Genomic DNA, 21,779 nt, shown 5'->3' on the forward strand with positions numbered 1-21,779 from the left:
CCTACTGCTTGACGTAACGGTCGAGAAATTCAGTCTGCATTTTGATGTTCTTCTCAAAATACTCTCCCCTGTAAAGATCAAAATGTCCACATCCATCCAGGTAGAGTAGCTCTTTTGGTTCCCGAGCTTTGTTAAAGGCATCCGTTTGGGATGCTGTTGATACCAAGACATCGTTGCCGGGAATAACAAATAAAAGTGGTGTTGGCGAGACTCTGTGAATCATAGACTGACCCTCAAAGCTGAGCATATGTAGTTGGGTTTGTGAAGTGATGTAGTTCTCCCAGCGGCTACCACAAGTCTTTTGGAGATTCATTATATCATAGGCGTCCTTTGTGGGAAACATGGCGGTTGTCGTGGCGGGATCAGAAGACTCACGATCCGGAGCGATCAACGGCACAGTTGATGGGTCCAGTCCGGAGGTAATTCGACACCGGTCGTCCAGCAAACTCGGTATACGATCTTTGAATGCAAGTGATCTAGTCTCGCCTGAAACGGCTGGGCACTGAATGATAGCTGCTTTGATCCGCTTATCTATCGCTGCAGCGTAGATGACATTCCCACCTGAGAAGCTGCTACCCCAGTAGACTATCTTATCCTTATCGACACAGGGAATAGTGGCTGCATAGTTGAATGCATCATAGTAGACTGCTTGCTGTAACGGTGGGTTGGACTCCTGTCGAGGCAGGCCATCGCTATCTCCCCAATTACGGTTGTCATATAATAATACCACGTATCCTGCGCCGTGAAACGCCGACGCGAAATTCGGCAGCAGGAAGTGGCGAGTGCCACCAAGCTAGATGAACATTGCATATTAGCGATCCTGTAACCAAAAATACGATATGGAGCGGAGGCTGTATAATACTGACACCGTGGGTCATGATAATACAAGGTGAGGTCTCCTGTTGTGGATATAGCCAGCCACGTAGTATGATGCCATCGCAAGCTTGAAATTCGACGTCTTTTCGTGAGAGTCCCATGTTTGCAATCGCTTCCTGGGTACGTGTGTCGAGACCGTGAATGAAGGAGAAAATACAGTTCGTCACGTTCAAAAGACAACTAAACTACCCTTACTTGACCGTAGACTGCATACACTGTCTTATAGTCATGGAAAGTACGGAATGGCTGGGTGCGGGATGTTTACCCAAGGGCAAAATTGTCCAAACTGCGTCTTTAGGTACGATGCAGTTTAAACCTTTTTCAGAAGTCCGAACGCCGGAACTGCCAAGTGTGACGGATCAATAATCCACAAAGTTCTCATGGTATTTATTAACAACCTACACCGGCCTTATGTGTTAACTTTCCCGACGGCCGCTACACTCTGCTGTTCGAATGGGATTATGTCATCTATTGTACACGATGCTTTCTGACTAAAAAGACCGCCCTGGCTTCCTGTCGACCGACTAGCACTTTGGTTTACGGATCTTCCCAAGCCTGTGCGGAATACTGGACAACGCTTCCACCTCGGTAGTTTTTGTGTTCAGAGAGGATGAACTCGGCATTTCACTGGGCTCATGGTATTAGTGCCGGAACTGGAGAAAGTGGAGATGCCACGGCTTAAAGGTGGATCTTGTCGGCTAATCCACTTATAGAATATGTACGGATACCCTAGTGGGTAGCAGAAAAAATGGTGTCCTAAGCCTTAGGGTATAAAAATAAGTAGTCTAAGAAGTATAGTCTCAGAAGCATAAACTGACCTACTAATTTCGTCTCTTATGCTTCTAGTGGTCAATTTTTCTGATACCCTGAGGATACCCCAAAGGTACTTTGACATTGGCCTTAAGCCAGGCTCAACTTGCTGTGGCCGATCAATTATCTAGCTTGCTAAGTCATCTCGCCTGCGCTGAAGATCCATGTGAGGTAACAGATAACAATCAGGTTTAATAATCAAAACGCGAGTTACTACTTCTCTTTACTCTGAATGAGGCGGAAGGAAAAAGCTAAAACCTTCACATGCGAACCCCATGTCTCGCCACTATCCTCATAAAAAGCACCACCCCATATTTACAGAACCATTTATTTTCTACGCATCTCGAGACATTATTCCGCACCTCGATTCGAAATGGCTACTATGAAAGCAATTGGCGTGGCTAAATACGGCCACATTGATGGTGTGGAATCACGTGACGTCCCGCGACCCAGTAAACCGACTGGCCGTGATGTTCTTGTCAAGTGAGTTGCCCCTGGTAAAAGTTTCACCTTCCGCGTCTAAACAGACCGTCAGAGTCCAGGCGTGCTCTGTCAATCCGATAGATGTTAAAATCCGGGCTGGCATCTATGATGATGCTCCAGGTAGAGTCTCACTCCAGAACTTCACACCATCTATCTGCCTTAGGTGGCATGCTAACTGAGAGAAAAATTACTACAAATTTTCACCAAAGGGCTTCCATATCATCGGATATGACGGTGCTGGTACTATCTTAGAGGTTGGCTCTGAGTGCAAATTCTTCCGGCCTGGTGACGAGATCTCGTATGTTGGTGCTTCAACGCGTCAAGGCAGCTACGCGGAGTCCCAGCTAGTCAGCGAACTTCATTGTGCTTCCAAGCCCAAGTCTCTGGACTTTGTCTAGGCTGCAAGCTTTGGATTGACCTTTGGAACAGCCTACCAGTCTTTGCACCATCGGCTGGAGATCAAGCCCAATGAGACCGTGGGCATTCTGATCGTGAGTTTGCCTTCTTCTCGGCCACCCCGCGTGTCATCTTTCCCACTGACTGACACTCTACGCACCGATATAGATCAATGGTGCTGGAGGAGTTGGCAGTGCTGCTATTCAGCTGGCGCGTAATGTCTTGAATCTCCCCGTAGTTGTTGCTACTGCGTCTCGGCAGGAAACGATGGACTATTGCAAGAAAATGGGCGCCACACATGTTATCAACCATCGGAAAGATCTTGTGGAACAAGTCAAAGATCTCAATTTGAGCGTTCCGATCAATTATGTCCTTCTTCACTGCGTTATCAATTGCGACCACTGCTTACTTAGCTAAATAGGTATGCTTATGTCTTGGCGAGCACTGAGCAGTATGTTGACGCCATTGCCAAGATCTGCGCGCCCTTCGGCAAAGCTTGCACCATTGTCCAGGCTGACTTCAGTCTCTATGGGACCGACTTCATGTCAAAGTCAATGACCTTCGCATGGGATTGGCTAGATTCGGCTGCCTATCATCGTACAAATGTCGAAGGCTATCATGAAATGTTTGGTACCATAGCGCGTCTTATGGACGAAAAGAAGCTGGTTCCTACCCTGGGAAAGCGGTACAAATTGACGCTTGCTGGTCTGAAGGAAGCTCATAGACAGGTTGAGTCTAAAACTACAATAGGCAAGGTTGGCCTCGGAGTCAATGAGCCCGGCGTGGGGGCTTCCTTTGCCTGAGATAAAGATGAGGCAGCGCATGGACTCCATGCCTGGTTGAGAAACATTTAAATCATTATTTGCCTATTGCTTAAGTACGCTGAGACAACCATTCTGTCAGAGCTTTAGTTTATGACTGTCTTCGTTTTGTACTCCGCTCTTGATTACAATCAACATGCTCTGCTGCCGTGAAAGAAATCCACTGTTTCACTTTAATTGAGCAAAGTTAAAAAGAGCTATTGGATTACTCCTCTATATTAAATTATTTTTCACCCAAACACTCTCAGAGAGAGTGAACTACCCATTTGTTGATCAAGGCTGAAGCCATGCGTCAAGGAAGGTGTAAACCTTGGTTTTGTAAACCGACGTCGGATGGACTACCCAATATTTCAGCCTTGATCTGGGTTTGAAGCTCGCGAAAATGTGAAGAATCCTTGATGAGTAATTGAAATGACATCAGTATGCCGAGTTTACTAATCCGGAGAAGCCTTACCAATTCTCCCGAACGTGACAATACGTACCTATGTACGGTACATGTGTCTACCTGAAGTATCTACGGGTAGAGCGGATGATGATCAGCCTCGGCATTACTGGAAGTCTCCATAAGATCGCAATAGATAAATAACTATGGGTTCAGCCATACGAGAGCAACAGGAAAGTTTGTGTCTTTAACATAAGACTATTGAAGTAGCTCAAGTTTATAATCTGCCCTCAGTTCTTCAATTTCTTTACCGTCCCAACCTAAACAGTACAGATAAACCTCGATCTGCACAATGCCTCGAGTTGTTCGTCAAATCACCGGTGCGCAGTGGGAGAAGGATGGCCCACAGTCACCGACCCAAAAGTTCTTCAAGCAATACGTTAATGCCGTTGACTCGAGGGGCTACGATAGCGGCTCTGGGCTCAAGTTCTATTCCAAGGATGTTGTGTTCCACAACCAGAACGGCGCCATCTACTACGGAGGAGATGAAATGTGGGCATGGATGAAGAAGCTTTTTGACGTGTTTTAACGTATTCAGCACGACTGGGTCCAGTTCCTGGAGGTTGAGCGCGATGATGGGACCAGCCAGATCTACACTCAGAACGTTCGAAACCTTTGGCTCCGCGGAAACAAAGGAGACAAGCCGACTGTCAGCATCCCCGTCACGATGATTGCTATTATTGGGAAGAGTGGAAGCGATGAGACTGCCGAGGGGATGCATTTTAAAGAGGTCTGGCTCTACTGGGATACGGCCCTTCTTCTACCCTATCTTCCTAAGGAAGCCGTGGTCTTTAAGACGAAGAATGTCGTGCGCACCAATGAGGAATAGTACTAAGAGAGGTCACCCAGGTCAATGCCAACAACTAACAAGCTCTCTATCAATCATGAATTCCGTCCCGCGATATTCTCTACAAAGTTTACAATGTCTTCTAAAAGACGGTCCGCGTAATTAAGGACTAGCACTATACGATAATGGTTAGACATGCTCATTTAGGCGTTGAAGACTGCCAACTCACCATGTCCTCCTTCGTCATATATAGTCAGCTTCGCTCCAGGAACCGACTTCTGAACAAGTTCTGCGCTCACTTCGGCGGGCACTCCACCATCGCCTCCTCCGTGAATAAGGAGAAAAGGTCTCTGAAAGATTTGCCCGAACCTCTTGATCTGCCCAGACAGGTCCTCGTGAGTATAGATTTGTAGGCAGCGTTCAAGCGCGATCGGATCATTCTCGAAGAAGATATTCTCGAAAAACGCAATCTGCTTTTCAGTGACCGAACCGGATGTTCCAACTCCAAAAGGCCCTCTGAAGCCGTTGGCGATAAAGTTAGGCCTATCTTGTCTTATGGCCATAAGAGTTGCATCCCATACGCTCTGTGGCGGAGCCTTCGGATTTTGGGGTGAGGCTGTAGGGTACGGCAGGCATGTGCTTGCCCATATCATGCCCTAACACTGATGAGACGTTGGACTTATTAAGCTGGTATACCATGTAATGTACCTGACAGTTTTCTTGTATATAGGGGCTGTTAAGATACGCCATAAGCGCTTCGCCTGTGCTCATGCTGGTAGCGAAAAAGACAAAAGGCCCTGGCTGCACTTTCTCCAGCAGACCCGATAAGTCTTGCCCAAGCTCTTTGTAGCCAATGGGTGCCGTGGAATCATGTCCAGTCCACTCGCTCTTACCAAAACCTCGCCTATCAGGGGCAATAACACGGTATCCGTGGGTCTCGCAAAGTGACAGCAGGATCGGGTCGTACATGCGAGACGAGAGAGGCCATTGGTGAAGAAGGACCAGAGTTAGGCTCCTGGCTGCCGGAGGCAGTTCTGTTGCAAGCACGGGTGGTCTGCCTTCGGGTGCGTAGTCGCGATAAAACAATTCCGCGCCATCCACGGAGCTAGAGTATCGAGGCATGTTGGTTAGGTATGAGTCGAACAAAGACTTATGATACCAATGGAATGTGCAGTTGAAATCAGCTAGAGTATAGATATATAACGCATTAAAAATAATACTTTATCAGTGATAGGAGATTCAAGTGATCTTCATTACTTCAGCAAAATTCTGATTCCTAATCAGCGTTACTTGCTCACTTACTAATTCCTCCGCGAGGGACAGCGTGGGACGCCGAGGTCCATGCCCTCCTAAACCTTAATTGCTAGTGAGTGCCTTCAGGAATGAAGAGATGAGAGGACTCTCATCAGTAGAGCGTCTGCTCCTTGATTTGTTTTTGGATCGACAGGTATCTTGGTGTTAGAGTCGGGGTGAATACCAAAATAGTCCGTGGCTCAGTATATTCTTACATGTTACACCAAGTGTTTAAGCTCAACAGTGGATCAGCCCTAGCGGCCTCGGCTCATACAAGCTCTCGGAACAGCAGGAGTTGATTACTATACTCTAATTCATGCTGTAGTCTATTACCCAACAATGTGCTGACAAATATTTGAAAGGGTTAAACACTTAACCATCAAATATATCTCGTCAAGGAGGGACAAGATGAATCAGTCTCCCCAAAACTATACGTAAAAAAAGTAACACAGCAAATCACCATTCTCAAATTATCCTGTTTCAAAATGGGTTTACAGTACAAAGTCTTTTTCAGCAAACGCAATTCGGCCACTAGGACTGGCCCAGCGGGTCACGATCACCTCAAGTGGGTGCCTACTTCTTCCACCTTGATATACGGCGACCAAGATGCTGTTTTAGTCGACGCCCAGTTAACTACCCAAGCGTCAAATGAACTTTTGGACTGGGTAGTTGAGAGTGGCAAAAATATCACGCATATCTATGTCACACATGCCCACGGCGACCACTTCTTTGGTAGCGCACCCATTTTGGAGCGATTTCCCAAAGCAACCTTGGTCGCAACGGCTGAAGTCGTGGCCAGGATGAAGCTAGAGACCGCGCCAGAACGGATGACTGGGCTTTGGGAAAAGCTATTTCCGGGCCAAATTTCGCCAAAATTGAGGCTTGCGGAGCCTCTTCAGCAAGACTATCTTGAACTAGAAGGTGAAAGGCTAGAGGTGATCAAGACGGGTCACACGGATACTGATGAAACCACAACTCTCTGGGTTCCTTCTCTCCAACTTGCAGTCACTGGCGATGCTGTATACGCAAACACTCATCCATACTTGGGAGAGTCCGGAACAGCTATTAAACGAAGGGAGTGGATTAAGGCTCTGGATACCATCTCCGCACTCCAACCGAAGTATGTCGTGGGCGGGCATAGTGACCCGAGCCTCCCGTTTGGGAACAAGGCAATTGAGGACACCAAGACATATTTGGAGAACTTCGAGAAACTGAGCGCTGAGACGAAGACGGCCGAAGAGCTTTATGCCCGCATGATGGACATTTATCCGAACCGTCTCAACCCGGGGTCTCTATGGGCAGGAGCTATTCTAGTCCATCAGTCATAGCAAGGAGTTACGTTTTACAATAGACAAACATGGGGAGCTGGTTTCGATCTTCGATCATTGGATTGGTGGTGGTGTACTGAGAAGATTTCCTCAAGCAGTAACTGTAGAACTGTAAGTCAGACTGGGTTATCCCGTGCTTATAGAAGAGGAGAATTCATTTACCTCAAAGCAATGTATCTACCAATCTCACCATTGCCGGTTTCCATGAGTCTTACATGGGGACTGCTTTTGTTACCATCAGTGACTATAGATGGCAACAGTGTATCTCGAGTATAACAAGCTGGATGCTGATTGCACTCATCTATCCATCTGATTGTTCTGAAAATTGAGATTGGTGATCCTCCATCTCGCTCTACTGGTGTACCAGTAATCACTGAAGTAAGAGGACCATCTATGATAGTTTGGCGGCAATATCTATAAAGAATGATGCAGTCTGGATAAACTTACCATCTTTGACACACAAACCAGTCGCAGCTAAAAATCTGACAAGCCCTTCCTTCCCGCTGTCCGTATAGCTTCAGACCCACAAGCTACCTCCACCTGGCCTCTTTCTGATCCAGACGTCCCACAGAGGCCACGCTTATCTGAATCCAGACTCTGCTTCCACCTCGGCTGAAGCTCTTCCAGCTTTAGTTGACATAGCTCCACTTCCTTGTAGATCAGATGGCATAGCTCACAATGAAGATCTTGAGACGATGACTGTAGTGCTTCAAGGCTTTGAAGATGGGGTGTAGCATCTTCAATCTAGGGTTAGAGTAACCTGCATTGGCTCGGACTAGGAACGAATAGACTGTATCATGTTATGCTGCCTTTTTCGGCCATCAAACGTGGGGGCGTGGAGGAAATCAGATAAATATCTACTGAGCTCGATCTTACGGCAAGGGCCTAGGCTCAACACTCTCTAATGTCGGTGTGACTTCTCCAAATAACCCAGTTTCCTCATCAATAGGCAATATATCAATGGTTGTCTCCCTTCTAAAACCACCGCCATCCGGGATGTGGAATCTATGGTACGCAATGTACCACTCATCGGTTCCAGGGATGTTCAGTACTGAGTTGTGTCCTGTGCCCAAGATTCCCTTCGACTCATCCTTCTTCAAAATGACACCGCGATAAGTCCAGGGTCCAAGAGGGTTATCAGCTGTCGCATATCCAACACGGTAGTTCTCCGAACCTGTATCATCGATAGAATATGTCAGGTGGTAGGTTCCCTCACGATAGTTGACGAAAAGGCCTTCGCGGAAGTCTTCGAGACCGGAGATACGCTTCCATGTGCCGGATTTGAGAGACACCATGTCATCATTCAACTCCGCGACAACAGGAACACCGTTGCCCCAGTATATATACCACTTCCCGGTTTTCGGGTCTTGGAAGGCTGCTGGGTCGATGGCCTGGTTGCTGACGATAGGTTCGTCTGAAGTACCCTTAATCATGGGCTGAGATTGGGCCTTCCAAGGACCTTCAGGATGGTCTGCAACTGCGACACCAATGCTCTTGTGGCCATCGCTGACAGAAGGATTGTTGCCACTATGGTAAAAGTAATATTTTCCATCACGTGCAGCAAAGCCAGGTGCCCAAGCGTTACCAGTTGCCCACGGCACGTTTCCGTTCTCGCCATCCAGGACAAGGAAAGGTTCCTCGCTCTTTGTCCATGAGACCAAGTCTAGGGACTTCCACCAGTAAAATGCATTACCACCCCAGCCCTCGAAACCATCAGTAGTGACAAATAGATAGTAGGTATTGTTGACAACGGCAATGTTGGGGTCGGCCCAGAGCCCTGGAAGGACAGGGCTGTCCCGCTTCGTGAGAGCTCGAGCCGAAACTGGCCCAAGAGTCAGAAATGCCACAAGGGCCTGGCATGAGACGGAGAGAAGACGCATGGTGAAGATTGAAGAGCTTTGAAATTCATCTAAACTCGTGTCAGTGGCTTGTTCTTTTAATTATATACGTATTCGATGCATTCAACTATGAAGTCACGACAGCAGGTTTCTGGCAGATTGCCATGGCTCTACCCGTTCTACGGACCGTTTCGGACCGAAGTCCATTCAAGTAAGCTATTTCGTCCTGAAATGCTATTCGCGCGCGAAACCAAGTCGTTTCCCCCGCATATGAATATGGGGGATCGGCAATGCGGGGTGCAGAATTCAGTTGTAAGCGCTCGAGTGGTTGGAGATTAGAGAGTCTCGTATTAATCTCCGATACTACCTTTAGATCGTCCGCGTGATTGTTCCAAGTTTTAGTCAAAGCCGGGGTGAAATAGTCCCTCGGCCTTCTATCTGCCGGAACACTAATCTGGGGTACTGGAAATGAGCGTGGGGAACTGCATGCAAGTTTGTTTTTGGGCATGTGGCATTGCTATGGGACTAGCTCAGATACAGATCTGTAGGGAATAAAGTTGGTCACAGGCAAGAGAATCTCGACACAGCTTTTAGCACATTGATCAATTGATTAAATGCCATATGTGATAAGTTCCAAGTATTTACAGGCTCCAATACATATACAGGAAAGAGCATTTAGCTCACGACTGAAAAACAGACTAGCCACTAACCGGCTCAAGAAACAAGCTTAAAGCACCTAGTAAGCAACAGGCCAGCCATTGTCGTAGCGTAGAAGGTTGATACCGAGGAGAGCAGTTCCAGCGTTGTCGTAGTAGTGGTAAACAAGCACATCAGCGTCGGTATCAGTGAAGACAGCGTTGTGGCCAGGGCCGTGGATGTTGCCGTGGCTAGCCATGATTTCAGTACCACCACCCTGCATCATCTGCTTGCCGGCTTGGTCGACAAAGGGACCGGTGATGCTGCTTGATCGACCAACCATGACGCGGTAGGTGCTGGCGGCACCGTTACAGCACTTGTCGAAAGAGACCCAGAGGTAGTAGAAGTTGCCCTTCTTGGTGATGAAAGGAGCTTCAACGGCACCCTCGACAGAGTCATCGCGCTTGGCAAGAGAGTAAAGCGAGGTACCAGTGCGCTTACCAGTGTTGGGGTCAAGCTGGATCATCTTGATGCCCGACCAGAAAGATCCGAAAGAGAGCCACCACTTTCCGTCGCCGTCAACGAAGAGGTTGCCGTCAATGGCATTGTAGTCGTTGTTGTTGTTGGTCTCAATTACAACACCTTGGTTGGTCCAAGAACCCGAAGCGCCAGTCTTGCTGGTGGCGAGGAAAATGGCAGAAGTGCGCTGGCCAAAGGATGAGGCAGAGTAGTACATGTAGTACTGGTTGTTGTGGTAGGAGATATCAGGTGCCCAGAGGTTCTTCTCGCCCTTGGTGTACTGTGTTGTCCAAGGTGCTCCGTTGGGGAAAGCAGCACCAGCTTCCTTCCAGGCAGTTCGGTCTGTGGAAGTCTTGAGAGCGACATAGTCTCCAGTGTGAGCCATCAAGTATCCTCCTTGAGGCATCTTGACGACAGTGGGATCGTGAACGCGAGTAGCGCCAGTGACAGGGCCGGGGTTGGGATAGGCAGCGCTGACGGCCGAAGCCATGGCCAGCATTCCGGTGACAGCGAATTTCCACATCATGGCGATCAAATAGATTTATTGTTGGATGTAGGAGCTGATCGATGGATCTTTAATTGAAACAAAAGGCTGCGGCGTAACATAGTCTTTATACTGTTGATCTTGTCACCCTTCCATCCTCGGTATTTGGACATGGGTAGTCCTTAATCTGCCGGCATAGTTTCAGTGAGTGTTGAAACGTGACGCTACAGGAATTCTATATGCGACAAGGGCTGCTATTTCCCTATGGTCCCAACTTGTAAGCGCGCCACGGAAGAATTAAGATGGGACGGAACTTGTGGTCCGTTTCCGTATTTGGTTAACTTGTCGGCGGACTAAAGGGACGGAATGACTAGAAGTTGCTCACACGAGAAGATAAACAAAAGTATAATCAAGCGCGATGAAAGGAACGTTGCTTGAATGGTTACTTAAGTTTCAAGAATTAAATAGTCCTGTCGCGCTTGTGTATGTTTTGCTGTAAAAGGCAGGTAGTTTATACGCGTACCCGTAGGTAGTAAAGGCCGCTGACTTCACCGCCAAAGCGGCTGACGATCAGTTGAAACAGCCAAGGACAAGTCCAGCCGAATCTCACTAATTCCGCAGGCTTTCATATCATCTGTTTGAAACATTTCAATAAATGAGATGCGACTAAAGTTTCCACATATTCTGAATTGCTTCTTTGTGAAGTTTTATCACTTCTCGACTGCCGAAAAAGGTCACAAGGGAAGTAATGCGACAACACTAATCGATAGTGCTAGGTCATGGTGGATTAATCAGGTTTCAACAATGCAGATGGACAGAAGCAAATATCATGAGTACTTGACGGAATGTATTTGCTATCACTTATGCTGACTTTGAACAAGATTCTCCCACTCCGTCAACAAACCCATAATCTCAACACTCTTTTGAACGTTCGGTGAAGGACGCTCCGCCTCTTTCACACCGCGACTCAAACAATCCTCCACCGTCTTGACCTGGTGTCCAAAGGCATCCAACTCAGCCGGAACAACAATCTGCTCCGTCGCGCCACCGTATTTCTTGACTTCAATGATGTTATCCCCTGCAATAGGCAGCCAAGGATTTGTAACAAATCTCATCCTTCCCTTGTCTCCAAGAATGGAAAACGAAAAGTCATTGCCGTAACTGTCTGTTGATTGCAGACTCGCAAGTACACCATTGTCGAAACGCACCGTCATCGAGGCATCTCGGACATGGACGGTACCATCGGTGGAAATGTTGCCGAAGCCTTGCAACTGACGCGCTGCAAAAGCGTCCTTTCCAAAACCCGTCTCAATGACGAAGTGAAGAAGAGAGACGGGATAGCAACCGAGGTTGTAGATGGTGCCCATGCTAAAGGGATTGGCCTTCTTCCAGATATTCGCAGAGTAATATCCCGAAACACCGCGAACCGTACCAACATGTCCCTCAAGCAGCAACTGCTGCAGCTTTTTAATGACGGGATGTGTCAGGTACATCAAACCCTCCAGAAAGAAGACGTTCGCATCGTTGACAGCCTTCTCAATAGCCTTTGAATCCTCCATTGTGGTTGCGAGGGACTTTTCGGAAAGAATTGCCTTTCCACGCTTTGCTGCTGCTAGCACTGCGGGGGTGTGCATGTGGTTTGGCAGGCCAACGTACACAACATCAATTGAGGCCTTGTCGAGAAGGTCGTCAATCGAAGTATATCGCTCGGTGATGTTGTGTTTGTCCGCAAAGGCTGTTAGGCGCTCCTCGTTTCGGCCAAAGACGGCAGCAATGGTTGAGTTCTTGCTGTTGAGAATAGACTTGGCGACGACATCGGAGATGAAGCTCGTGCCGAGCATGCCCCAACGTAGCACAGCCATGATGTTTGGAAGTCAAAGTGAGTCCTGTTCGTGACAATCGCGACGAGAATGGAGTAAATAAAAGTCTTCTTGGAGTTGAAGATAACGTTATGTGAGTAAGCAATTAGAATTTGAGGATCTGGCCTATGAATAATGTTGAATCGGCGTCCGCCTCCGTTTAGACTCCGGTCTACTCCGGCTATCTCCGCGTTATACCGCCGGGTGCTTTTTCTCAGTAACGTCGTCAAACTGCATTATTATACACACAAAACTCCTCCACTAGTGTGTGATCCTAAGGTAGGTTTAGGTAGAGTCAGTAGCAATTGACTTCCCTATTCTCGAAATGTCCATACAGGGCCATGGGCTGTCAGAATGTTGGCTGTATTGGTAAACTTCCGTGGAAGATTGGCAACGATTACGAACATCGCCATGCCTTTTTAGTTATCCAATCAAACACTGGAATATATAAGAAATGTTTTGATTATTGAATTTACAAAGCGTGAACACCTCCACGGAAGTTTGAGTGTTGATCAATCATGAGACGAATGGGCCAGAGCGACGGTAATGAGATTATGTATAAAAGGTCGACTGACTTTTGACAATTCCATAAGACATACTACTAGCATAACTACCGGAACCAAACACTAAATCATTTATTGTTGAGTCTTAATACAAGATGGGCGTCAAGACTGATATCACGCTTTACACTGAAGGCACCCCAAACGGACTCAAAATATCCATTGCTATGGAGGAATTAGGTCTGGAGTACAAGGTTAATATCATCAGCTTCTAAACAATGACAAATTACTAACTCACAAAAAGGTTGTCACTTTGGACTTCAGCAAGCATGAGCAAAAAGAACCATGGTTCCTCGCCATCAACCCCAACGGTCGCATCCCGGCCATAACCGATAAAGACGAACTTGGCCGTGAGATTCGAGTATTCGAGAGTGGCGCGATCCTCGAGTACCTCGTCGCCAGATACGATGGAGACCACAAGGTTTCGTATCCTTACAAGTCCAAGGAACATTGGGAAAGCATCAGCTGGCTGATGTGGCAAGTCTCCGGTCTCGGACCTATGCAGGGTCAGGCCAACCACTTTACTCGTTAGTCCACCACGCTTCAAGCAATCGAGTTAGTGAGCTTACCGTTGTGGACAGGCTACGCACCAGAAAAGTTAAAGTATCCAATCGATCGCTATGTTAGTGAGAGTCATCGTCTCTACCGCACTTTGGACCAGCAGCTCGACAGGAATGGAACTGGTTATATCGTCGGAGAAAGACTTACCATTGCAGATATTGCTGTTTGGCCATGGGTGGCTGCCCATAGTAAGTCAGACAACTTAAACTTCTATGAAAAGATTATCCTAACTGGTTTTAAAGATTTCTCTGGGCTTCCCGATGTCATGAAGTACATTCATGTCAAGAAGTGGTTCAGCGAGCTTTTGGAGCGGCCTGGATTTGAGGCTGGTCGTAATGTACCGAGACCTCACTTTCACATCACCCTCAATGACATGCCTGAGGAGGAATTGGAACAATTCACAGAACCTGGTATCAAGTGGCAGAATGAGGCTCGAGAGAGGGAGGCTACATTGTCAGTAGACCGGATTGATACATGAGCGATATGCGCTACTCTTGCCCCACAGGCATCTTTACGCCGATGCAACACTCCACTCCCTTTACTTATTGACCAGATCATCGGCCTTCTTGTAAAATGTCTTGCATGTGACGTTTTCAACTTTACTATAATTGAACAACGAAATATTTAATTAAATCTAATGCATATACACGACAAGCAATCAGCTTGTTGACATATCGTGAGAAATTAAGTGGCCCAATGAGTGCATTGAGACCGTGATCAGCGAGTGTTCTTAGTCACAGCCTCCGTAGGAATACCCCAAGCTTCGTAGTAGTCATGAACAGAGAAATCATCAATGTAAACTGTGACCGTGTCACCACTATACTCGGTACTGCAGAAACCCCAATGGATAGGTTTTGCTCATCCTGACCAGCAGTAATGTGAAACTCCTACATGCGATACTGACCCTGTTGAATAGTCTCTCCGCCATCGCTATAGATAAAGTGAATTGTTTGACGCAGAGGTCCAGCACTCGTACCGATTCTGCATTCATCCCATTGAAGGGAATGTCAGTGAAAAGACCAGTAGTATCGGAGTACGTATCCTTGACCTCCAACCACGCCTTGCAGTGATTGTAGAATTGATGATGACCATGCGCCATTTGGATATCTGATCGCATTTCGGTAGGCTCATTGGCATTGGAATGGAGAACAAATGATGGAGGAACTTACATTGCACTTCAATGGTAGTTGGGGCACTCTCAGTTGTACCGAATTCAGTCGTACTCGCTTCCGTGTAGATAGCCGTTGATCTAGAAAAAGGCTTACAAGGACTGGCTTCGATGTTGCTAGATAAAGCAACAACTGCAACAGCAGCCAAAAGCTTGTGAAAGATCATTCTGGAAGTTAATCGCTGAAAGAGTGAAAGTACGTCAAACGTAAGAGAAAACGAGTGACTGGATAAAGCATCCCTCAAACAAGCGTTCCGGTCCCTGATTTTCATCGTAAAACTTTCCTCGTGATGGAGTGCCGTTACATTGTTGGTCAACATGCCATGTCATGGCCGGATCTATTGGCTTAGCGTCTCAATAGTTTCGAGAATACGGCCTTGTGCCGGGCATTGAAGCATCAAACTTTATTGACTGTGATTCCCTGGAAGCTGAACAAGTCTTGCTGGAAACGTGATTAATCTCGTAATGGCAGCGGGTAACTCATCCAAGTATTAGTTTCTAATGCGTTTGAATGCCGAGAAAGCAATATCGCGATAATTACAACTCTGGAGAAATACTATTCCGTCCTCCGTGTTCGGTCATAATTCACCCTGTATTGCTTATCCCCGTGTATCATCGAGGATAAGATCAACACTCTCGGTTATGTCACCGCTTATCCGAGGATGCCAAACCCGACACAAAGCCGTCAGCATTGATTTGTCGAGTTAAGGTTCAATGTTTCTTATGTCTACACATCATCACCTTTTCTTTTACAATTATGCATACCCTGTCGTGAAAGATCTGGATAAAAACTACAGAACGTATCCAAGAATGTCGGTAACAAATGAATCAGATGTCAAAACAAAAACTACCGAAAAAGATCTTGACCGCATCTCCTTCAGTCAAGACACTACAGTCGACATCCACAATGGAATACAACTACCTGTCGGATTCGAAATCCTAGATCCATCATTTACTGAAATTGAATTTTTCCGGTCAAAAAATATCATTGCCTCGCCAACCTCTGTCCCAAAGATCCCCTATTTACAATCGCCATTCAGTTGGTCAAACCGGAAGAAGATCACGATTCTTTCCGGGGCTTTCATGGCATCAACACTCGCATCCTACTCCGCTGGTGCATATGCAATGGCATCAGAGCCTTTACGGAATAAATGGAACCTCGGTGACACACAATTTAACGCTGGCATTACACTCTTTGTCACAGGGTTTGCCATTGCACCAATGGTACTTGCCCCTGTGAGCGAAGTACATGGCCGGTACTGGGTCTTTGTTGGATCCGGAATTGTGTTCTTTCTTGGAAGTTTGGGATGCGCTGTAACAGAAAGCTTTGCTGGGATGATGGTAGCCCGTCTGATCACGGGCAACGGCGCCGCTGTTTTTGCAACGCTCACTGGAGGTGTTGTCAGCGACCTTTACCGAAAAGAGGACCGTAATACTCCAATGGCCTTGTACTCACTTTCTATCATGATCGGCACTGGGCTGGGACCTCTTGTTAGTGGCGCCATCGTGGATCGTTTGGGATGGAGGTGGATCTTCTATCTTCAGCTCATCACCATTGGGACTGCAACTACCATCATATTCTTCCTTTTCCAAGAAACTCGAAGCAATGTATTACTAAGGAGAAAGTGCATGTCGCTAAACAGCGTGCAGTACAAGACACGAAATGGAACCATGGTGAGCTTTTGTCCATCGGTCGAAGAGAACCTACACGTCGATATCGGTATGGTATGGCGAAGTCTCGCATTTCCGCTGCGTCTGCTGGTTACAGAATCGATCTTGTTTTGGTTCTCGCTATGGGTTTCTTTTGCGTGGGCAATCTTATACATGCAGTTCAGCAGCATTGGTCTCGTTTTTCGAGGTGTTTATGGGTTTGACAGTACTCAAGTTGGAGCAGTGTACGCGGCGATCGTTGTTGGGTCGACTCTAAGCATTATGATGGCCGTCATACAGGAACCCCTCACCCGTTGGATATCACCTCATAAAACACTATCTACCACACCTGAGCAACGACTACTTTCCCCATGCATTCAATCCATTCTTCTACCCATAGGATTATTCTGGTTCTTCATGTCTGCTAGGACTGACGTAAATTGGATTTCTCCAATACTGGCAATTGGGTCTTGCACAATGGGTATCTACAGCATCTATCTGGCGGTTTTCAATTACTTGGCAGACACATATCACAGTTACTCTTCATCAGCTCTGGCAGCTCAGAGTCTATGTCGGAATTTATTGGGAGGAATATTTCCATTGCTTACAGCAAGGATGATCAACTCCTTAACATTGACAGGTACAGGAGGTCTATTGGGAGGTCTTGGGCTGCTCTTGACTGCTATTCCATGGCTGCTATACTTTTACGGACGGGGGATTAGAGCTCGCAGCCCTTTTGCAAAGGAAATGGAGTGAGAAATATGGGTAATATCAGAGAATGGATCAATAGTTCAATTGCTACAACTTGAAGATCACAGAATTAGCCGAACGTAGAATCATATGTTAATAGAATCCTAAAATAGTCGCCCTTACGACAATCACAAACACAATTCCTTGATACTCGTAGTCCGCATCCTTCAAATGTCAGAAAATGCCTTTAGCAGCTTCAATGCGGCTAGCTCAACCACAGCTCTGGCAGTAGGGGATTCCCTCACGGGAGCCAACATGGCAAAGTCATGGACTTGTCCATCTGCCTTGATGACTGAAGCATCCACCCCTAATTCCTGTAGCCTATGCCCGAACGCCTCTCCCTCTCCGATCAACGGATCCGCACCAGAGACGAAGATAGTCGTTGGTGGGAACTTGGAGAGTACTTCATCTGGTGCAAATTGCAGAGGTGAGGTTAGTGGGAGCTTTCGATCTTCATGGTTGGGTAGGAAAGCTGGTATCATCCAGTCCATCGTGTTCTCAGACAAGTAGGGGCCATCTTTGAAGATCTTGTACGTCTCGGATTTGCTGTTTGTGTCTGTGACGGGGTAAAAGAGGACGATCTGACCGATCTTGGAGGCAAGGCTACGGCTTTGGGCGATCTGTGTCATCGCGATAGCCATGTGGCCTATGAATGTGTCAGACTGATATAATTTGATGGTCAGGTGAAACACTTACCGCCAACACTATCGCCAGCGAGACCAATTCGATCGGCTTTGATATTGTACTTGTCGCCGTTTGTTACAAAGTGCTCAAGCACGCCGTATACTTGCTCAAATTGGACAGGATACTGTGCTTCTGGAGCTGGAGTGTAGTAAGTGAAAACGACCGCGGCACCAGTTTGGCGTGCTAGGTCTTCCATCAAAGCGCCGTGGGTGGTTGGGCTGTGAAAATTAGAAACTGGTCTCATCATTAAATATCCCCAGGGCTTGTCTACCTTCCAAGGATCCATCCGCCTCCATGTGTGTAGAAAATCATATTGAGGGTGCCCCTCGCCGTAGCTGGGCGGAATATGACTGCTGCCACATTCTGATCTTTGACAGGAATTTTGACCTGTTCACTTGTAATGTCGGAAGCAATTTTGTAGTCCTGGATACTTTCTAGTACGTCACGAGCTTCTTTGTAGGTCTTTGTATATAGCGGCGGACCTGCAGCGGCCGCATCAGCAAACTTGCGATTGATCGGATCGAGGTAGAATGCCATGATCTGTGATTATGTTTGGCCAACACAAAGTGATTTTCAAGGCAGCCGAGCGGAGGTGTCTCGGTCTCTTATGCCACAGGTGAAGTCACTATCAGCAGCTTGCTCTATCTAGAAGTCCTAAGCATGGTGCCCCCCGCGTAAACACCCACCATGTCAATTTAGCATAAATCAAAGTCACTAATGCTTCATAAGCAAGTGCTTATGTTTCTAATCATATCTGTAATCTGATAAATCCCATCGATTGGCTGATAGGAGGCAGATATTCCGATACAATCTATAAAAAGAAACCAAAAATGAGAAAACAGGTAAATTAACTTCGCACTTTATCAATTTAGTTATTGCGCCAGCTGTACGTCCCGTGTAGTCAATCTATGATGCAATTAACACCACCGACGTGCAGTATTATGCTGCATTATCGCATTCTATATACGAGCACTGTAAGAAAATACAATCTTGCATATTGTAGTTCAACTAGATGGAGGTGTTGGGGGCGACTTTGACGGTGGAAAATGCCTCTAATGATACGATCAAAAGTGTAGGTTACGTGATGAGGCTAAGAACCATGTCCCATTTCAAGACCCATTTCAAGGCCGGAACAACAATGACTCCGACAGGTCAAGCCTTTCCGCATATGTTCTCGTATGAAGCTAACGTGTCACCAGGATCAGCCTCCAGAAAAACTGGTCAACATAACATTCAACTATTCGCGCATTCACATAGCACTTGTACATCGTATCTCAAATCAGCCTCTGTATCAAACGCCTAACCAGAGACTGAAATATCTATCACTGCATCACCGCGGAAATCCTGCTTTAGCACTCTTGACATGCGAATTAGCAACTCTATTCTTGCGAGTGCCGTGACCGCCGTCAAAATGCAGAATAGTCAGAAGGGCTGTGAGATTTGTGGCATCTTCAACAAACTCTTCAATGAACAAGACATAAAACACAGACTTACTAGAGAGAAAGCTACGGAGAAGAGATGCACAGTACACACACCGTTACTAGACTGGGTAGAGAATAAGTATGTCGAACGAAATCAGCTCGAGAGGGAAGCTGGTTATAAATCTCGCAACTATGAAGCGTCCGGGTTTTATTTTGGGCGGAAGAGCGGCGATATGCCTTCAGTTGCGGTGGCCGACTATAAAGGTCGGCCGCAAGGCCCGTATCAAATCATTCAACACAAATTGAATACATCGATAGATGATCAACAGGATGCTTACACGAGTGTGATTGATCCAGACTGGATTGACCTTGGTATAGCAAGATCCTGGATGGATAAGTGCATCGGGGAGCATAAATCAGAATGCCAGAGTCCTTTGAATCTACAGACAGTCTCTCCAGCGTGGCTTATCGACACCAAAGATGATTGCTTGATACCAGGCACAATCAGTAATGGATACATAGCTTTAAGCTATAGATGGGGGCCTTCTCCGGCTCCGAAGATGGACAAAGATACCTTCAACCATATGTCAGTACCTGGCGGTCTTTCAAAGCAAAAGGCATTCCTTACACCTACGGTCCGACACGCAATCCACACCGTCCGCGAACTTGGAGAGCGATATTTGTGGGTAGACGCGATATGCCTTCCACCTGATGACATTGAAAAAGTATCGCAACAGTTGCAGCTCATGGGCTCCATATATGCCTCGGCAAAGCTTACAATTGTTGCGCTTGATGGTGATGCAAACACTGGCTTGCAAGGTCTCAAGGGCGAATCATTACCTCGGGAACTCCCAAATTTGTTTCCATGGAAGAAGGACATAAATCTTTTGTTGAGGAATCAGCCTAAGCTATCGGCCATGGATGTACAGGCATCGGAATACTTTACGCGTGGATGGACATATCAAGAATACATGCTGTCTCAGAGACGATTAATCTTTGGCAATCAACAGATTCATTGGAAATGCCCTTGTGCAGAATGGCACGAAGACCTTCCTACTCTAAAGGAAGAACAAAAGGGAAAGTCTGTCCGACCCATGTCATTAGGTTTTCCCAACATCAGAAGGGGTTTATCGGACATCAGGGAATTCGGGATACTGATCAATGAGTACAACGCTCGAGAGCTCAAGTATCCTGAAGATGCGTACCCAGCTGCGGATGGCCTCTTGAACTATCTCGGAAAACTAGCTTTTCCAGGAGGGTTCTTATTTGGTCTTCCCAAAGTATACTTTGGCATGGCATTGATGTGGTCCGTTGAGTTCGGAATGGCTAATCCAAATAGACCTCAAAGGTCTGGTCTGGTTCGAAGGACGCCCTCCGAAAGAAGCCACTCCATTCTACCAAATACACATCTCCCTTCGTGGTCCTGGGTCGGGTGGAGTGGTTATGGTGTCCATATGCTCGACAGGGAGGCTCAGTTTAGATGGGCAGATTTGTTGCTTTCCGAAAACGGCTGGAATCCTGTACAGCTCATCAGGAGTTCAAGTGTTACTATACCAATCACCGAATGGTTCAGCCATAGCTCCAAGGACTGGAATGTCACACATGCTCTTCAGAATCATGATACGATATATGAAAAGAATTCCGACATTTCTTATGACAAACGCGCATGGGCTAGGAAGGAGTTTGACTCTGCTAAGCACGGGACAAAAGCTGAAAACTTCAACCCACCTTTCGGATTCAGTGGAAAACATGTTTTTGAACATGTCAATCTTCCTGGCAAATACTTCTGGTGGCCTCTGCCGCCATCCAGCTCAGCACACCACGATGTAGAGGAAAGTCATAGTCAAAGCCCGCTCATTTCCTGTCGAGCAAAGCGTGCTTGGTTTGGGGCCACTCAGGTGGTCCGCTACATTCGAGACGTCAACATGGATGCTCACCTCCGTTTGTTAGATGAGAACAACAGACTTTGTGGCTGGCTTCAACTGCCAAATAACAATGAATTGCCCAGATTTCCCGAGTCCGTGATTGGAGAGGGTATGGCAGATCATTCAGACACGTTAGGCTTGAATGGGGTGTTTCTCAACCCGTCATCAACTCCACAGGAAACGCTTGAACTAGTTGCAATTTGCCGGTGCCAGTTTGCTGATATCGAAACAATGGATGATAAGATACAATACAAGGAGTTCTATGGCGTACTGTGGGTAGAGTGGAATGATGGTATTGCCTACAGGAAGGGATGCGGATACTTGAAGAAGGAGCTCTGGAAAGAACAGGATCTTGAGGATGTTAATCTGATTCTTGGGTGAAGATGTTTGAGAGTATAGTGCGACCTTGCATCAAGTAGCTAGTAGAACATAAATCCATAGTGTTATCTGTCATGAGGGAAATATGGGATAAAACCGAGCATTTATCG

At 46.8% G+C, this 21,779-nt stretch overlaps 12 protein-coding genes across 12 annotated transcripts; 6 read left to right on the forward strand and 6 right to left on the reverse strand.

Annotated features, from left to right (window-relative positions):
- Position 1: 1 nt before the first annotated feature.
- On the reverse strand, positions 2–977 carry FSST1_008725 (alpha/beta hydrolase; the record flags this gene model as incomplete). Its single annotated transcript, XM_083225632.1, has 2 exons — positions 2–793; positions 867–977. 2 exons carry the CDS (start codon positions 975–977, stop codon positions 2–4), a joined length of 903 nt encoding a protein of 300 aa, XP_083084686.1.
- Positions 978–2,059: 1,082 nt separating this feature from the next.
- On the forward strand, positions 2,060–3,368 carry FSST1_008726 (zinc-binding alcohol dehydrogenase family protein; the record flags this gene model as incomplete). Its single annotated transcript, XM_083225634.1, has 6 exons — positions 2,060–2,169; positions 2,222–2,289; positions 2,350–2,516; positions 2,568–2,660; positions 2,734–2,919; positions 2,979–3,368. 6 exons carry the CDS (start codon positions 2,060–2,062, stop codon positions 3,366–3,368), a joined length of 1,014 nt encoding a protein of 337 aa, XP_083084687.1.
- Positions 3,369–4,120: 752 nt separating this feature from the next.
- On the forward strand, positions 4,121–4,657 carry FSST1_008727 (uncharacterized protein; the record flags this gene model as incomplete). The annotated part of the gene is made up of 2 exons (XM_083225635.1): positions 4,121–4,320; positions 4,414–4,657. The coding sequence occupies 2 exons, from the start codon at positions 4,121–4,123 to the stop codon at positions 4,655–4,657; spliced, it is 444 nt and encodes a 147-aa protein (XP_083084688.1).
- Positions 4,658–4,818: 161 nt separating this feature from the next.
- On the reverse strand, positions 4,819–5,737 carry FSST1_008728 (alpha/beta fold hydrolase; the record flags this gene model as incomplete). The annotated part of the gene is made up of 2 exons (XM_083225636.1): positions 4,819–5,271; positions 5,324–5,737. 2 exons carry the CDS (start codon positions 5,735–5,737, stop codon positions 4,819–4,821), a joined length of 867 nt encoding a protein of 288 aa, XP_083084689.1.
- Positions 5,738–6,393: 656 nt separating this feature from the next.
- On the forward strand, positions 6,394–7,236 carry FSST1_008729 (MBL fold metallo-hydrolase; the record flags this gene model as incomplete). The annotated part of the gene is made up of 1 exon (XM_083225637.1): positions 6,394–7,236. The coding sequence occupies one exon, from the start codon at positions 6,394–6,396 to the stop codon at positions 7,234–7,236; it is 843 nt and encodes a 280-aa protein (XP_083084690.1).
- An 872-nt stretch (positions 7,237–8,108) lies between these two features.
- FSST1_008730 (glycosyl hydrolase) lies at positions 8,109–9,116 on the reverse strand (the record flags this gene model as incomplete). Its single annotated transcript, XM_083225638.1, has 1 exon — positions 8,109–9,116. The coding sequence occupies one exon, from the start codon at positions 9,114–9,116 to the stop codon at positions 8,109–8,111; it is 1,008 nt and encodes a 335-aa protein (XP_083084691.1).
- A 694-nt stretch (positions 9,117–9,810) lies between these two features.
- Positions 9,811–10,752, reverse strand: FSST1_008731 (arabinan endo-1,5-alpha-L-arabinosidase; the record flags this gene model as incomplete). The annotated part of the gene is made up of 1 exon (XM_083225639.1): positions 9,811–10,752. The coding sequence occupies one exon, from the start codon at positions 10,750–10,752 to the stop codon at positions 9,811–9,813; it is 942 nt and encodes a 313-aa protein (XP_083084692.1).
- An 818-nt stretch (positions 10,753–11,570) lies between these two features.
- On the reverse strand, positions 11,571–12,575 carry FSST1_008732 (Gfo/Idh/MocA family protein; the record flags this gene model as incomplete). The annotated part of the gene is made up of 1 exon (XM_083225640.1): positions 11,571–12,575. One exon carries the CDS (start codon positions 12,573–12,575, stop codon positions 11,571–11,573), a length of 1,005 nt encoding a protein of 334 aa, XP_083084693.1.
- Positions 12,576–13,230: 655 nt separating this feature from the next.
- FSST1_008733 (glutathione S-transferase family protein) lies at positions 13,231–14,171 on the forward strand (the record flags this gene model as incomplete). The annotated part of the gene is made up of 4 exons (XM_083225641.1): positions 13,231–13,326; positions 13,377–13,659; positions 13,714–13,881; positions 13,936–14,171. 4 exons carry the CDS (start codon positions 13,231–13,233, stop codon positions 14,169–14,171), a joined length of 783 nt encoding a protein of 260 aa, XP_083084694.1.
- Positions 14,172–15,671: 1,500 nt separating this feature from the next.
- Positions 15,672–17,267, forward strand: FSST1_008734 (major facilitator superfamily domain-containing protein; the record flags this gene model as incomplete). The annotated part of the gene is made up of 1 exon (XM_083225642.1): positions 15,672–17,267. One exon carries the CDS (start codon positions 15,672–15,674, stop codon positions 17,265–17,267), a length of 1,596 nt encoding a protein of 531 aa, XP_083084695.1.
- Positions 17,268–17,428: 161 nt separating this feature from the next.
- On the reverse strand, positions 17,429–18,482 carry FSST1_008735 (Alpha/Beta hydrolase protein; the record flags this gene model as incomplete). The annotated part of the gene is made up of 3 exons (XM_083225643.1): positions 17,429–17,907; positions 17,958–18,163; positions 18,217–18,482. The coding sequence occupies 3 exons, from the start codon at positions 18,480–18,482 to the stop codon at positions 17,429–17,431; spliced, it is 951 nt and encodes a 316-aa protein (XP_083084696.1).
- An 874-nt stretch (positions 18,483–19,356) lies between these two features.
- On the forward strand, positions 19,357–21,672 carry FSST1_008736 (HET domain-containing protein; the record flags this gene model as incomplete). Its single annotated transcript, XM_083225645.1, has 1 exon — positions 19,357–21,672. The coding sequence occupies one exon, from the start codon at positions 19,357–19,359 to the stop codon at positions 21,670–21,672; it is 2,316 nt and encodes a 771-aa protein (XP_083084697.1).
- Positions 21,673–21,779: the final 107 nt, after the last annotated feature.

This window comes from Fusarium sambucinum, chromosome II (genome assembly GCF_050947815.1).
Source record: "Fusarium sambucinum isolate potato_lamoka chromosome II, whole genome shotgun sequence".
NCBI classification, from domain to species: domain Eukaryota; kingdom Fungi; phylum Ascomycota; class Sordariomycetes; order Hypocreales; family Nectriaceae; genus Fusarium; species Fusarium sambucinum.